Source organism: Amblyomma maculatum, chromosome 3, assembly GCF_055883805.1.
Source record: "Amblyomma maculatum isolate TAMU_Amacu chromosome 3, ASM5588380v1, whole genome shotgun sequence".
Classification (NCBI taxonomy): Eukaryota; Metazoa; Arthropoda; class Arachnida; order Ixodida; family Ixodidae; genus Amblyomma; species Amblyomma maculatum.
In genome coordinates this window covers 170,277,038-170,289,632 of record NC_139346.1, presented here as the reverse complement: position 1 = coordinate 170,289,632, position 12,595 = coordinate 170,277,038, and the positions used below count along the sequence as shown (strand labels likewise).

Sequence of the window (12,595 nt, the reverse complement as noted above, 5' to 3'; positions counted from 1 at the left end):
TTATTTGTTTACAAAGAAATGAATGGGCTCATTTCGCATGTAAAACCGATTAGATGTACAGCAACTAAAATAAATAACTATAGTCTTAATATTTTATATACATTGATATACATTGACAGAAAGGTGAATGGAGGAAAGAGTTGACCCCCTTAGGCCAAGCTAGGCCTATTTTCGAAGCGCTACTGACTCTGCTGGTTCGAAGGTGTAGTGGACCAATCCATCGTTTGGCGCAGCGCTCTGTACAGTAGCTCTGTGCGAATAAATGCCTGTGCTGTGTTGTCGCTGATTCCCTCGGGATGAGAGCGCACTAGCGCGGCCAGAGCAGACCGGACCTCTTTTCGGCACGATGCGCGAACCCTGCTATAGGTCTCCTTCCCCGTACGGCGTAGGGACACGTGGAAAGGCCCACTTTTGGGCTGCATAGGAACACCAGACGCGGAGTGATCTAAGTAGACGCCCGCAACGTAAGGTTTAATGTGCGTGAAAAACCACCGGTCTCCAAGCTAGCCTGTGTCAAACTTCGTACCTCTCCTCTGTATTGTAGCATGGGAGTATTATAAATAAATAAGCTGCTCCATGTTCTGCAACCTGTGAGTGTTGCGCGCAATACTTAGGAGAGAGAGTTTAAAATGTATCTGTGTAAGCAGCCCCCCCCCCCCCCCCCCGCCTCATCGTGTGTCTAAAAAAGAACAATGAACGGCCTTGTGCTGAAGCAGTTTTTTTTTTTTTTTTTTTTTTTTTTTAGTGACGTTCAATGATGCAATCCGATATATAGGCTGCACGAGGCGAAAGTCCCTGAAAAATAATTAAAAAAAAAAACTTCGACACACTGCCGCTTTTTTTTTTTTTTTTTTTTAGCCGGAGAAGATATTCCTGTGTTGACCCTGCGCAATAATGATATGATAGAGCGATATATGAAAATAGAAAGTTTTTTGCAAGGCCGAACAGCGCAAGCTACACAAGTGCAAGAAAGAAAGACGAGACACAGCTGACTTACTTGTGAAGGTTTATTTTTCGGACAACTCGGTAAATGTACAGCATCAAGAAAATAAAAGGATAGGAGTCTGCTAAACAGTCATCGCCACCAGAAATCACACAGGAAAACTTATCATCCAGCTCCCGACAAGAACCGGAATTCTTTATAAGGGCAATGGTTCTTATCGGGAGGTGGATAATCTGAGTTCTCCTGTGCGATTTCTGGTGGCGATGACTGTTTATCAGACTCCATTGCACTTATTTTCTTGATGCTGCTGTAGATTTACCTAAGTGTCTGAGAAATAAACATTCAGTTTTAAGTCAGCGCTGTGTGTGTCTCGTCTTCCTTTCTTGTCCCTGTGTAGCTCGCGTTGTTCTGCGTTTTAAATAACCAATTAGCCCGCGATGAATTTTAACTCTGCATAATTGTTATGAATTGTTTTTGTAAGGGCGAGCACGTTGTCAGTCCAGAGGGCCACAGGGGAAGCGACGCTCGAAGCTTACAGTCCAGCCAGATATCCGCTGAACTGTGAGCCTTCGTGGACGGTCAGCGGGTAGGGTGTCCGGTTGTGCAGCCACAGGGACACCACTTGCCCAGCCTGCAATTGTCATGAAGATCCGTGTCACAAATGAATAAAAAATTCGACTTTCGTAATTATCCTGTCCTCTCGTCATGCAATCTGCGCGAGGAGCGCTTGACGCGGTTGCTGGAGCGAACACCATGCAAAATATTTGCAGCTGAAGTCAAAACCTTACTGTCAGTTAAAAGCTTTAGACATCGTGCAAACGTAGAGCAGAATCACTACCTAATCGAGCATTCGGGTTTTTGAAAAAAAAAAAAAAGTTATTTTCTTTTCCTTTTGATCTTGGCAGTGTCCGGTTATTGGCTATAGCAGGCATTTCATACCGCCGGCTTATTAACGATACAGGGAAATGTAGTTTATGCTTTAGATGACTTGAAGGTAGGCTACATTCAGCGACTATTTTGTTTTCGTTAAAAAAAAATAAATTTCGATAAACGATAACTACGATCTGAAAAACATCACGAGCTCTCATTTGAAGAATTCATACACCGGCTTGTGGCAGCTGGATTTCTGCGAACTAAGATCTGTACAAGGCATTACTTAATGAAAGAACCCGTGACCTCTAAGCTTGTTGCGATCTCCAAAGTTGCTTTGATTTCAAACACTCACCCGCAGCATCAGTGGCCCGCTGACGGAGAGGGACACGGTGTGCTCGCCCTCGCTGAATTCGCTCGTCGTGCGCAATGACCTGCAGGAAGGAATTTAAAAGAAATTTATTGGGTGAATGTCTTTGCTCTAACAAATATTCGATCTATAGTGCATATTTTCACGTAGTGGGGATAACGCCGTTGGTAACGAATGAGGAGGCTTGAACTTCACTTGGAAAAAATGTCTATTGGGCTAACCTGCGCCCGTAAAAGAACTAAGAAATCGGCGGCGGCGATAGCAACAATCGTGCTCGGCGTTCGTCGAAAAAAAAAACAAGAAAAGAAAACCATCGCACACGCCAAAGTTCAATTTAAAGGCGGTGAAGAAACATTCAGATAATGCCGCGGACCGTGATTATATAGCACTATCTGTTACATTGCAGAAACACAAGCGAGTGGCCGTAATCTTCTAGATACATCCCGACGCACCCTGCGCGACAAGGACAATGATAAAGAAGCATCTCACGACAACCAGCATGAACAAAAACAATACAGAATCGATCCGTGCGCTGGAATCAGTGATGACGCCGCCGCATGCTGGTGGCTGTTGACAAGAAAAAGATTAAATCATCCGAGGTTAATATTGCCACACGCTAGTGCCGACGCTACGACAAGCAGGCGCATATACTATTTTCCAGCCTTAAGGCCCATTCACACTTGCGACTCGTCGAGGTCGCGCGGCCATTTTGGTCGAAAAGCGACTGCCGCAAACGATCGCATTGGTCGAAAATCGACAGTCACAGGTCGTTCGACCACTGCTCGATTTTCCAGCTCCGTTACACCAATTAGTGGATCAGCTGACGTGAACGTTAGTTAGCTTTGCTCTGTGTGGTGAACAGTAGAGGTAGACACAAGATGTGGAAAGCGAACCGAATGCCGCATTTGCAAGTGGGAACATCGGTCGCGACTGTGCGGCTCACTGGTCGCGTGCGACAGCCAGTGCCACGCCCTTCGCGACTCGCAAGAGCGACTTTCTGATAGGTATCGGCTTTCGCTCTGACAGGAAGTAGCGTTACGGTTACATGACCTCGCAAGCTTTCTCTGTCGTTCGCTATTAGCTGAGAATGCTAATCATTAGTTCCCATGACGCAGTTCTTTCGCACTAAGGCCGCGCGCATGCATATCTTTTGGCGTGCGCATAATACTGCAGATAGATAGCAGAGTCGCGAATCAATCTTTGCTTTTCGCTAAAGAAATCTCACGTGCGAAGCGTTTTGCAAAACCCATTTTGGCAGGGCTTGCTTGTCATTGCTGCTCGCGATGTATTTCCAAAGGCCCCGCTCACTGCGCTCGAAAGCTGACGAAATCTTTTGCAAAAGTATTTACAACAAACGTTAGCTGCACCACACACAGATGTTCCATCACGAGTCAGACGCGAAACGACGAAAAGAAAAAATAAGTTCGGAAAAATCTTTTTTTTTTTCGGTGAGGTTGGAATAATTGGTCAAAGTTTCCGCGGGAAAAATGTACAGAATAAAGCTTCGGCTAGACGCAGCGTACGTGAAACCTGTGTTGGCGTCATTGATCCACGAGACGAATATTAGCAGCTAATGCTTTCGCTTAATATTTGGTTCAGCAGCGTTGAACCCTTGCAATTTTTATTTTCATTTTTATTTCTTATGCAGTGAAATTTTGTGTTAAACAGCAGCCGCTGAAGTGACATGTCAATACTTTGCGTTCTAACTGCCGTACCAATTTCAGAAAGCTGCGCGTATTTACAGAAAGCTGAAGTGGTTACTCAGTGTATGCTTATGCGGTGATGCTTGCAGAATGCCTCTGTTAGACCTCTGTAAAACCCTGCATTGGTTCGTGAGATGACAGAAAGCATTCCACGCCTGTTATTTACATTGTAAAAGGTATGGTATTGCCATGTGACATTACGTGGTCATACGTAAAAATAATTTGGTCTCATTTTTTTTTAAATTTCAGAAAAAAAAAAGACAAAGATTTTTTTTGCCATTCAAAGTTTCCGGAAGTGTTACATCTCTAAAATTTTCTATACTTTCAGTCATGCAAGCTGAAAAGATAGCTAAACAGGTGACGAAGTACTGGACAGCACTGAAAAGCAATTCCTGCTCGTGGCACTGGACGCTTCCATGTGTAGTGGAATTCAAGACAAGGAAATGAAGATGAGACTTAAACGTTTTAAAGCTGCTTAGAGATCAGCTACGGTGTTAGTGTCATTGCCTGACGCAAGAAAAGTACTCAGAATCCGCCCGCAATCTAAATATGGTCGTCGGCTCGGAAGCTGTACTGGCGGGTGTAGCTTCTGTTCTGCACGAGGAAAATCGAACGCCTGAGGGCTGTCAGCAAGTAGTCCGGGACTACCCGGCACTGAAAATCAAACATGCCCAGCGAGGCTGAGGTGCAGATTGTTTAGGAGGTGAAATTGAGCTCAGTGAATTTCTTCCCCCTCAAAGGATGAAATAGAAAAGAAATTAAAGGATGTAGTAAAATCATGCGACGATTCATAAGCTTCGCAATAAAGAAGCGAAGCGTCTTTAACACTGCCTTTTCAGTGCGCAATGTTTTTTTATTTTCGTTTAAATCGTTTCAGTTTTAATATTGTTACTTTAATATCGGCACACATCCCAAACGCATATTAGCAAGTCATACCCTCTAATAGGCTTGACACTAACGACCCTTCTCGGCTTTTTGTGCTGCGTGCCCATCTGGCATGCAGAGGACCTGGGTTAGAACCCGAATGATGACAGGTTCTTTTTTCATTCTTCATTGAAACTGTTCTATTTGAATGTGCCGTGTTTGATATGCCTGCCCGAAATCATGCGGTTGTGACGTTACAGACCTGTCCAGCAATCGGGACTTTTCCCCGCAAATATTTGCAACCTGCTGGTGCCGACTGCTCTACTACGACACCGACGGCTTTTTGAGCTTCGCGTAAAACTGCTGTATGCCTATATCTAGTTCTACATACGAAGGACCATGGGAGACAGAAATACACGCCTACAGCCTGCTCTACATCAACAGTAGCTGCGACGGTCGCAGCTCGCTTCAACATGGTGCACAATTTCCTAAATAACGACTGTGAGCATGGGCAAAAGCAAAGCGCTTTCGAATTACAAGTATCAGTTCTTGACCGCTAGGCGAATCAATCAGTCGCAAAACAGGAATGCTGGTAACCTGCACCGCGAACGCCATACTATAAATGAAAGCACGCTTCGAATGTTTCAAAGAAATAGTAAAACAAAATCAGCGAAAATGAGTTGCCTAATAGGCACCAAAATACTGGCCATTTTTTATCGTCCAGATAAATCATGGTTCACAAATGCAGCATAAAAAATATTGCCTGGCATAGGTCTGTTAAGGCAGAGGCTGTACCACGCAACGATTAGCGAGGAATATGGGTAGCAAATCATTGCAAAATTGATGTTACATTATTTTTTCTTTTGTCTTTACGAACACGGCAGCGTGCATAAAAAATATGGGCTAATGAATGTAACAATTAATCAACTGCAAGGAAGTGCATGACGAACTTGTGTTGAGATGCTGCATTGAATTCACGGCCAGTTCTGCTGCAAGTGCTTTCATGCAGAAAACAAACTGGGAGCCTTCCATCTCTGTTCAGCCTTTAAGGATTCCGCAAGCATATTAGCTCGAGTCAAACGCCGGAATACATCGCAAAATCGATTTGCCGAATGTTCTAGTGCTGGTTTTTAACGGCGTATTTCTTCGAGTCGTAAGAGACTTTCGTTTTGAGTGAGCGCCTGCCGCGAGTAACGTATACCGTTAGCGTATTACCGCTACGCCCCATTGCGCGACCCGTACTTTTGCTGATAGCAATTATTCTGTTCTTTAAAAATCAAATTCCTGTGCATCGTAAGGACTATCCTCGCGCACAGCCGAATGAGCTTACACATCTGCAACGATTACTGAGCCTTTACTTTACCGTCGCTAAATACGTAATAATTTCATAACCGTACGGGGCGGGGCACTCCTTCCATAATTTACGACATCGATGTAGGAGGTCAAAGGGTCTATGTCGGGTGGTCTTCATATGATGCGGTATGGTTTAGGACTCCATGCTAACTGGCATGCTCGAGATAATAGCGAAACAATTCAGGGACTGGTGAAACGAGTAGAAAAGTGCCTGTACGCGAACGGAGATCCGTACAGGGGAGCTTCAGATTGGAGCTTTTCTTTCTTTAATAAATTAGTTTACTTTCCTGTCCGCAGAAATATTGAAACACACAAAGAGGATCACGTAGACAGCACTCACAAGTTCTTCTGACACCTGGCGTTCACGCAGACGATGAGTGACACTTCGTTAGATGACGCTTCCAGGTGCTTCCTCAGGGCCCTGGGTGACGTGGGTCGGGTGACGAAGGCGGTAGCGAAGAAAGTGTAGATGCCGGTTATGGGTACCCGGAACAGACCGCGGGTGGAGTTCAAACCGGAGCCGCGCTCGAAGCTTCCTTCCGCGAACGGCTGCAACCAAAGTTCAGGGTATATTAACGGTTCCAGTGTCAAAGACAAGGTGGTATCGTTGACAGCAAAGCAATGGCACTAAGGCATTAAATTGACACTCGTCCAGTGAAGTCAGCACGGCTGTCTAGAGCACTCGAACACCACCTACCTCATGCACAAAGAAAGTGAAATTTTAGAGCAGGGGTTCAGTCCTGGGGACGATGATGGCGCTAAAACGAAGGCATGTAGGCATACTATTTGCAATGACACCTTCACTGTACCACTTACAGAGCAGCATAGCCAATATCTCACTTTGCTTGTTCCACAGCACATCGCTCCGGCGCTCTAGACAGCCGCGCTGACGACTGTACCGTAGGGAAAGAATTGACTGTACTACAGGATCGAGAGCGCATACGGTGCGGCCCCGCATACAAACAAAGTGGCGCAAGCGCACAAGGGCCTGGAGGCGGTTCTTCGTGTCGTCTGCTACAGCACGGAATTGCAACGTGATCCTTCACTGAGAAGCGCACCTAACTGTGTACTGGCAGCGGCCAAACGCGCCGAGATAGCGTTATCGTTATCGCGGTTCACTCACTGCAGCGTTTGCGCTGTCCTATGGAAGGCCATCAATTGGCCTATCATAGTAGCTTGAGCATGGCATTGTCTCATCCGCCGGCGAGGCAGATAAGCTACTGCAAATGAGTGCCAAGCTAAGCCGCTGGTCTGCCTTAATGAGTGGCGCTCGCATGATTTGACAAAGCGTGTTCCATGACACATTCTTTATGTTTGTCGTCTGACAATCGACATGCTATCGATTTTAAAAGTACGAAAACCACTTTTTCTTTGTTCTTTATTACTTATGTTGTCCCAGTGATAAAAACTCTAGCAGTGTAAAGAAGTGCGCCGCCTCCAGGCCTCTGTGCGCCTGTGCTACTTTGCTTTGATGCGCGGCCGCGCAGGATGCGCTGACGCTCCGCGGAGCATGGCCACGCTTCGCGTTGTTTGCACATATTTAAGACGAGCCTGTATAAGCATTGTTACGCCCGTAGCATTTTGAACAAGACTGAGGCCTTATCGGTAGAAAACGAGACTTTATAGCGATAACAGAAACCTGGCTGACATCTGATGTAAAATATTCTGAGGTTGCCCCCCTCCTTATCGTGCTATGGTTTGAAAAGATAGAACACCTAGTAGAGGACCGGCTCTTGTCATCAACAAAAAAAAAAAAAAATCAATTCGTGCTACTTCCACATAACGAAGGTGTGAAAGCAACTTTTAAAAAACTGCTATCTGATTTTTGCTGCATTTTGGAAGGCTGCGTTTACCGTAACCCGTCAAGAGATCTTGACCTCGTGCTGGCACTTCATCGTTATATCCAATTTCGTTTTTAAGAGCTAAACAAATCATACTCAGTAATTTCGACCTGCCTGATATTAATTGGTTCACAATGCGACATCACTGCGCTTCTTTACGTCCTCGCTTTGATATTATGCTGCAATTTGATCTATTCCTGATGATAAACCAGCCAACGACCAAACACGGATCCGCGAACACTCTTGACCTGGTTTTCGTCAGCGATCATTTCCTCGTCGATAACTCCAAAATAAAATTACTAGAAGGAATTTCTAATCATCAGCTAATTCTATATAATGTGTCACTTAGTAGCACATGTTCTGTCCCACGCTTGCATTCCACAAGTCTCAATTATTCCAAAGCAGATAACACTATAGCATTCAAGATCTATCTCATTAACATTCAATAATCCATTAACTACCTTATTAACACAAAACATAAAACTAGCTTAAGGGCTGCTAAACTACATTAGTTTTACGACACAATACCCAACATTATAAGAACTGCCCCAACAAAATTTTGTAGTTACCTTAACCTCAAAACGAAGAATGATTATCCAGTCGTAGAAGTAGAAAGCTCTAAAAAGGCGATCACTGAATAATCATTTTGCATTAGTATTCACTAATGATAATAGTATAATTTATAGCTTGAGTAAGCGAAGACTAAAATATAATGAACCACCAACTATAACTGAGAGTATGGGGCTCAGCCTGCTACAAATCAACAATCAAGCTCCTAATACAATTGACGTTATACGTGTGGTGTAGTCCAGGGCTGTGTCTTGGCGCTGTCTTGTTTTTAAAATTCATCAATGGTATATATCGACTAATCTTAACGTTATAGATGAATGCATCATAGATTGGTAAATTACCACACAAGCTGACCACATAGCTCTTAGCAGTGTTCTGGAAATTATTAACAACCTGTGGATTGACAGCCAGATTAGGCTTAATGTAACTAAATCTGCTGTCATGCCAGAGGAACAAACACAAACAGCACCCCTATCACGGTAGTTGTGAACACAATTGCATACTATTAATGACATGTGACTCCAGATCAGCAATAATATAACTCCAGCTGCACTAATATGACTGTTTGTCGGGTGATGCCTCATATTAGCTCCTTATCACACCGAATTTTGATTGTCATATTTTGTTTTTATAATGTTACGCAGAAGTTTCGTATTTATAGATTTTATATTCTGCGCCGCCGGGGTGGCGTAGTGGTTAGGGCGCTCGACTACCGTTCCCAAGGATGCTGGATCTAATCCCGGCCTCGGTGGCCGCTTTTCGACGAAGGCCAAAAGCAAGGCGCCCGTGTTTTGTGCGATGTAAGTGCACGTTAAAGAACCCCAGGTGGTCAAAATTTCCGGAGTCCTCCTCTATGGCGTCTCTCATAGCTGGAGTCGCTTTGGGACATTAAACCCCACAAACCAAAAATTTTATATTCTCGAAGTGCTTGTTTATGCCACTGTGTGTTACTAACTTGCTGTATATACGCTTCTCTTCTAGTTACATATGCTCACCCGCAACAATCCCGAATGGGATTAGCAGTATCTTTAAATGAATAAATAAATTTACATACGTTCAAAATGGAAATGCAGAGGCGCGCATGTCATCCAGATTGGTTTCGCGTTTGCTTCGCTGAAGAACGCAAGAAAGTAATCGAGGGTAATGTTGAAAGAAAACAAGCAAAAAGCGAAACTTTTAATCCACTTGTGTAGAAAAATTACTCCTTTTAGAAAATTTGCCTGAACCTAAGAAATCGACATTACGGTTTGTGAGAACACTTCTTTTTCACATAAATTGTGCAGCGCAGAAAGATTTCGAGATTATGGTGAAAGTGAAAATAAGCTATTAAGGGAGCAAGAACTACCACCAATTTTAAAATTACACTCTGAAGAAAACCATATGTTAACGTCTCAAACTGACTTCGCTCCTAGGAATTTTACTTTAGTGGCGAAATTTTTGGTAACCTCACCATTGGAGAGCGCAAACGACATTAACCATTGTCTTGCAGCTACCCCCAATCCCCCCCCCCCCCCCCGCCCACACACACACACACTTTAGGTAAGAAGTCCGGGGTACAATCTTTTAAAGATGAGGCGGCGCATGTCTCACTGATATTAAACATTAGTATCGGCTCTGCTTGAAAGATCGAAACATTGTAGACACTGCATTTCATCCCGGCCTCAAAGCAGATTACGACATGCATAACAGGGAATAGATAGATGGATTTATTGATAGGAAAAGGCAGAGAGGTTGGCCCGAATAATTCAAATCTGGCCTGCTACTCTGCACTGGGGAAGGGGAAGGAGAGAAGAAAGAAGGTCATGATGGGTGACGATGTGGGAGAAGGCATATGAAATATATATACAGACACAGCAGCTTGCTTTACAAACGTGAATCAAGTCCACTGGCGCTCAAATAACGGCAAAGAGCGCGCACTGCCTGGATGCCCTTCCCCTTGTCCTGCCAAGCGCCCAGCAGCAGTTCCTCCGACAGAGGCCTCTTGTCTAAACGCTTCAAGGAAGCAGCTAGCACATTTCTTTCGTTCGCATACTCTGGGCACACCAATAATACATGGTCCACAGTCTCTGGGATGCCACAAGTTAAACATTCCGGTGAGTCCATCTGTCCAATTAAATGTAAGTACTTGCGCGTGAAAGCCACGTTTAAACGAAGTCGATGTATCAAGCATGCCTGATGACGCGGAATATCACGCGGAACAGTAAATTTAAATGTTCGATCAAGCTTTCTTAGACGCATGTGTCGGGCGTCTGGTTGAGCCCAGTAAGTCGCTGTAGCAATATTCATACAACTCTTTAGAAGACACGTCGTATCCGCTCTTGAAAAAGGCACAGCTGTTTGGAAGCCATTGATGAGAGCGCTTTTCGCTTCAACATCGGCCTGCTCATTCCCATGGAGGCCGCAGTGAGCAGGAATCCATTGAAACATTATCATGTGGCCTTGCAGCTGGGCAGATGTGATGAGCTCCGTAATGTTTAGTGCCAGGGACTGATAGGCAGTGTGGCGTAAGAAGTTTTCCAAAATTTGTAATGCAGTCTTCGAGTCCGTGAATATACACCATTTTTGAGGTGGTTCCCCACATATATAGCGAATAGATTCCCGAATGGCTACAAGTTCGGCAGCGGTTGATGTAGAGTTATGTCCCAAAAGGAAATGCAGAGTCGTTTTCTGAGCTGGTATGACCACAGCTGCAGCGGATGCCTGTGCTGACACAGATCCATCGGTGTATACGTGAATATAACTGGGATATTCTGACCAGATGTGTGCCAGAGTAAGTTGTTTGAGTCCACTAATTGGTACCATAGATTTTTTTAGTATTCCGGGAACACGAAGGTGCACCAAAGGTTTATCCATCGTCCATGGTGGTTGGGTGGGACGATATGGGAGGGCATATCCTGTCGGTACTTGCGACTGATGGCAGCGGAGTGCAGTTGTAAAACTGCAGTCCGGCCTCTCATCCAGAATCTTGCTGAGTGGGTGAAAACGGTGTCTTGTAAGTGCTCGTAAATATACACGAAGTGGTTCGTGTGACAAGTATATGGACATTGGGCGAGCGTGTGCCTCTTCAATTGTGCCTTTGTTAGAGGTGCATCTGGGCAGTCCAAGACATATTTTCAGTGCCTGCGCTTGCACGCTCTCTAAAGTCCGCAAGCAGGAAATGCTCATACTAGAAAGTACTGGGAGACTGTACCGGATGTAGCCAACAAACAGAGCCTCGTAAAGCCGTATTAAGGAGCGCTCAGTTGGACCCCATTTGATGCCAGCTATGTAACGAAGTACATGGCAAAAATTAATTAGCCTCTTCTTCACCATAGCAATATGTTTCGACCAAGATAGTCGGTGGTCAATAATTACTCCCAGGAATCTGTGCCTGGAGACGTATGGTATTACGACTCCATGAAGGGTAATCGGGTAGCGGCTGACACATTTTCCCGTAAACGCTATCACTGCACACTTTTCTGCCGCTAAAAATAAACCTTGACGCCGTAAGTACATCGATGTTGATGACACAGCTCGTTGCAGTCTCGCACGTAGTTGTGGGCGCGTCGAACCAGAGGCCCAGATGCAGATGTCGTCAGCATATGCACTGATGTGGATGTTAGTTGGCAGTTCACTCACCAGGCCAATTAGCGCAACGTTAAATAAAGTTGGGCTGAGAACTCCTCCCTGTGGAACTCCACGACCGACCTGAAAGTGGGTAGTATCTCCTTCAGGCGTAGTCATGTAAACAGAGCGGCCGCTGAGATAGCTTACAATCCACAAGTACAGTCGGCCACCAACTCCCACGTCGTCAAGTCCATCAAGAATAGCTTCATGGAGGACGTTGTCGTAAGCTCCCTTTATATCTAAAAATGCAGCAGCTACTAGTCGACGGTGACGCTTTTCGTGTTCTACTGTCGCCACAAGGTCGATGACGCTGTCAATGGAAGAGCGTCCGCGGCGAAATCCAGTCATCATATTCGGATAAAGATCATTACTCTCTAGATACCACTCAAGTCTTGCCAGCACCATGCGCTCCATAACTTTTCCAACACAGCTTGCTAGGGCAACTGGCCGGTATGAGGTAAGTTCGAGAGGAGGC

General features: G+C 44.9%; 1 protein-coding gene across 1 annotated transcript in view; it reads right to left on the bottom strand.

The window, feature by feature from the left end:
• Positions 1-836: 836 nt before the first annotated feature.
• Positions 837-12,595, bottom strand: part of LOC146196875 (uncharacterized) — a 99,804-nt gene continuing 88,045 nt past the window's right edge. The window contains exons 16-18 of the mRNA XM_084598568.1: positions 6,444-6,652; positions 2,169-2,247; positions 837-1,574 (exon numbers count right to left, since the gene is read on the bottom strand). Coding sequence (XP_084454694.1) covers positions 1,476-1,574; positions 2,169-2,247; positions 6,444-6,652 — 387 coding nt within the window. The 3' untranslated portion in view covers positions 837-1,475. The remainder of the gene's footprint in view (positions 1,575-2,168; positions 2,248-6,443; positions 6,653-12,595) is intronic.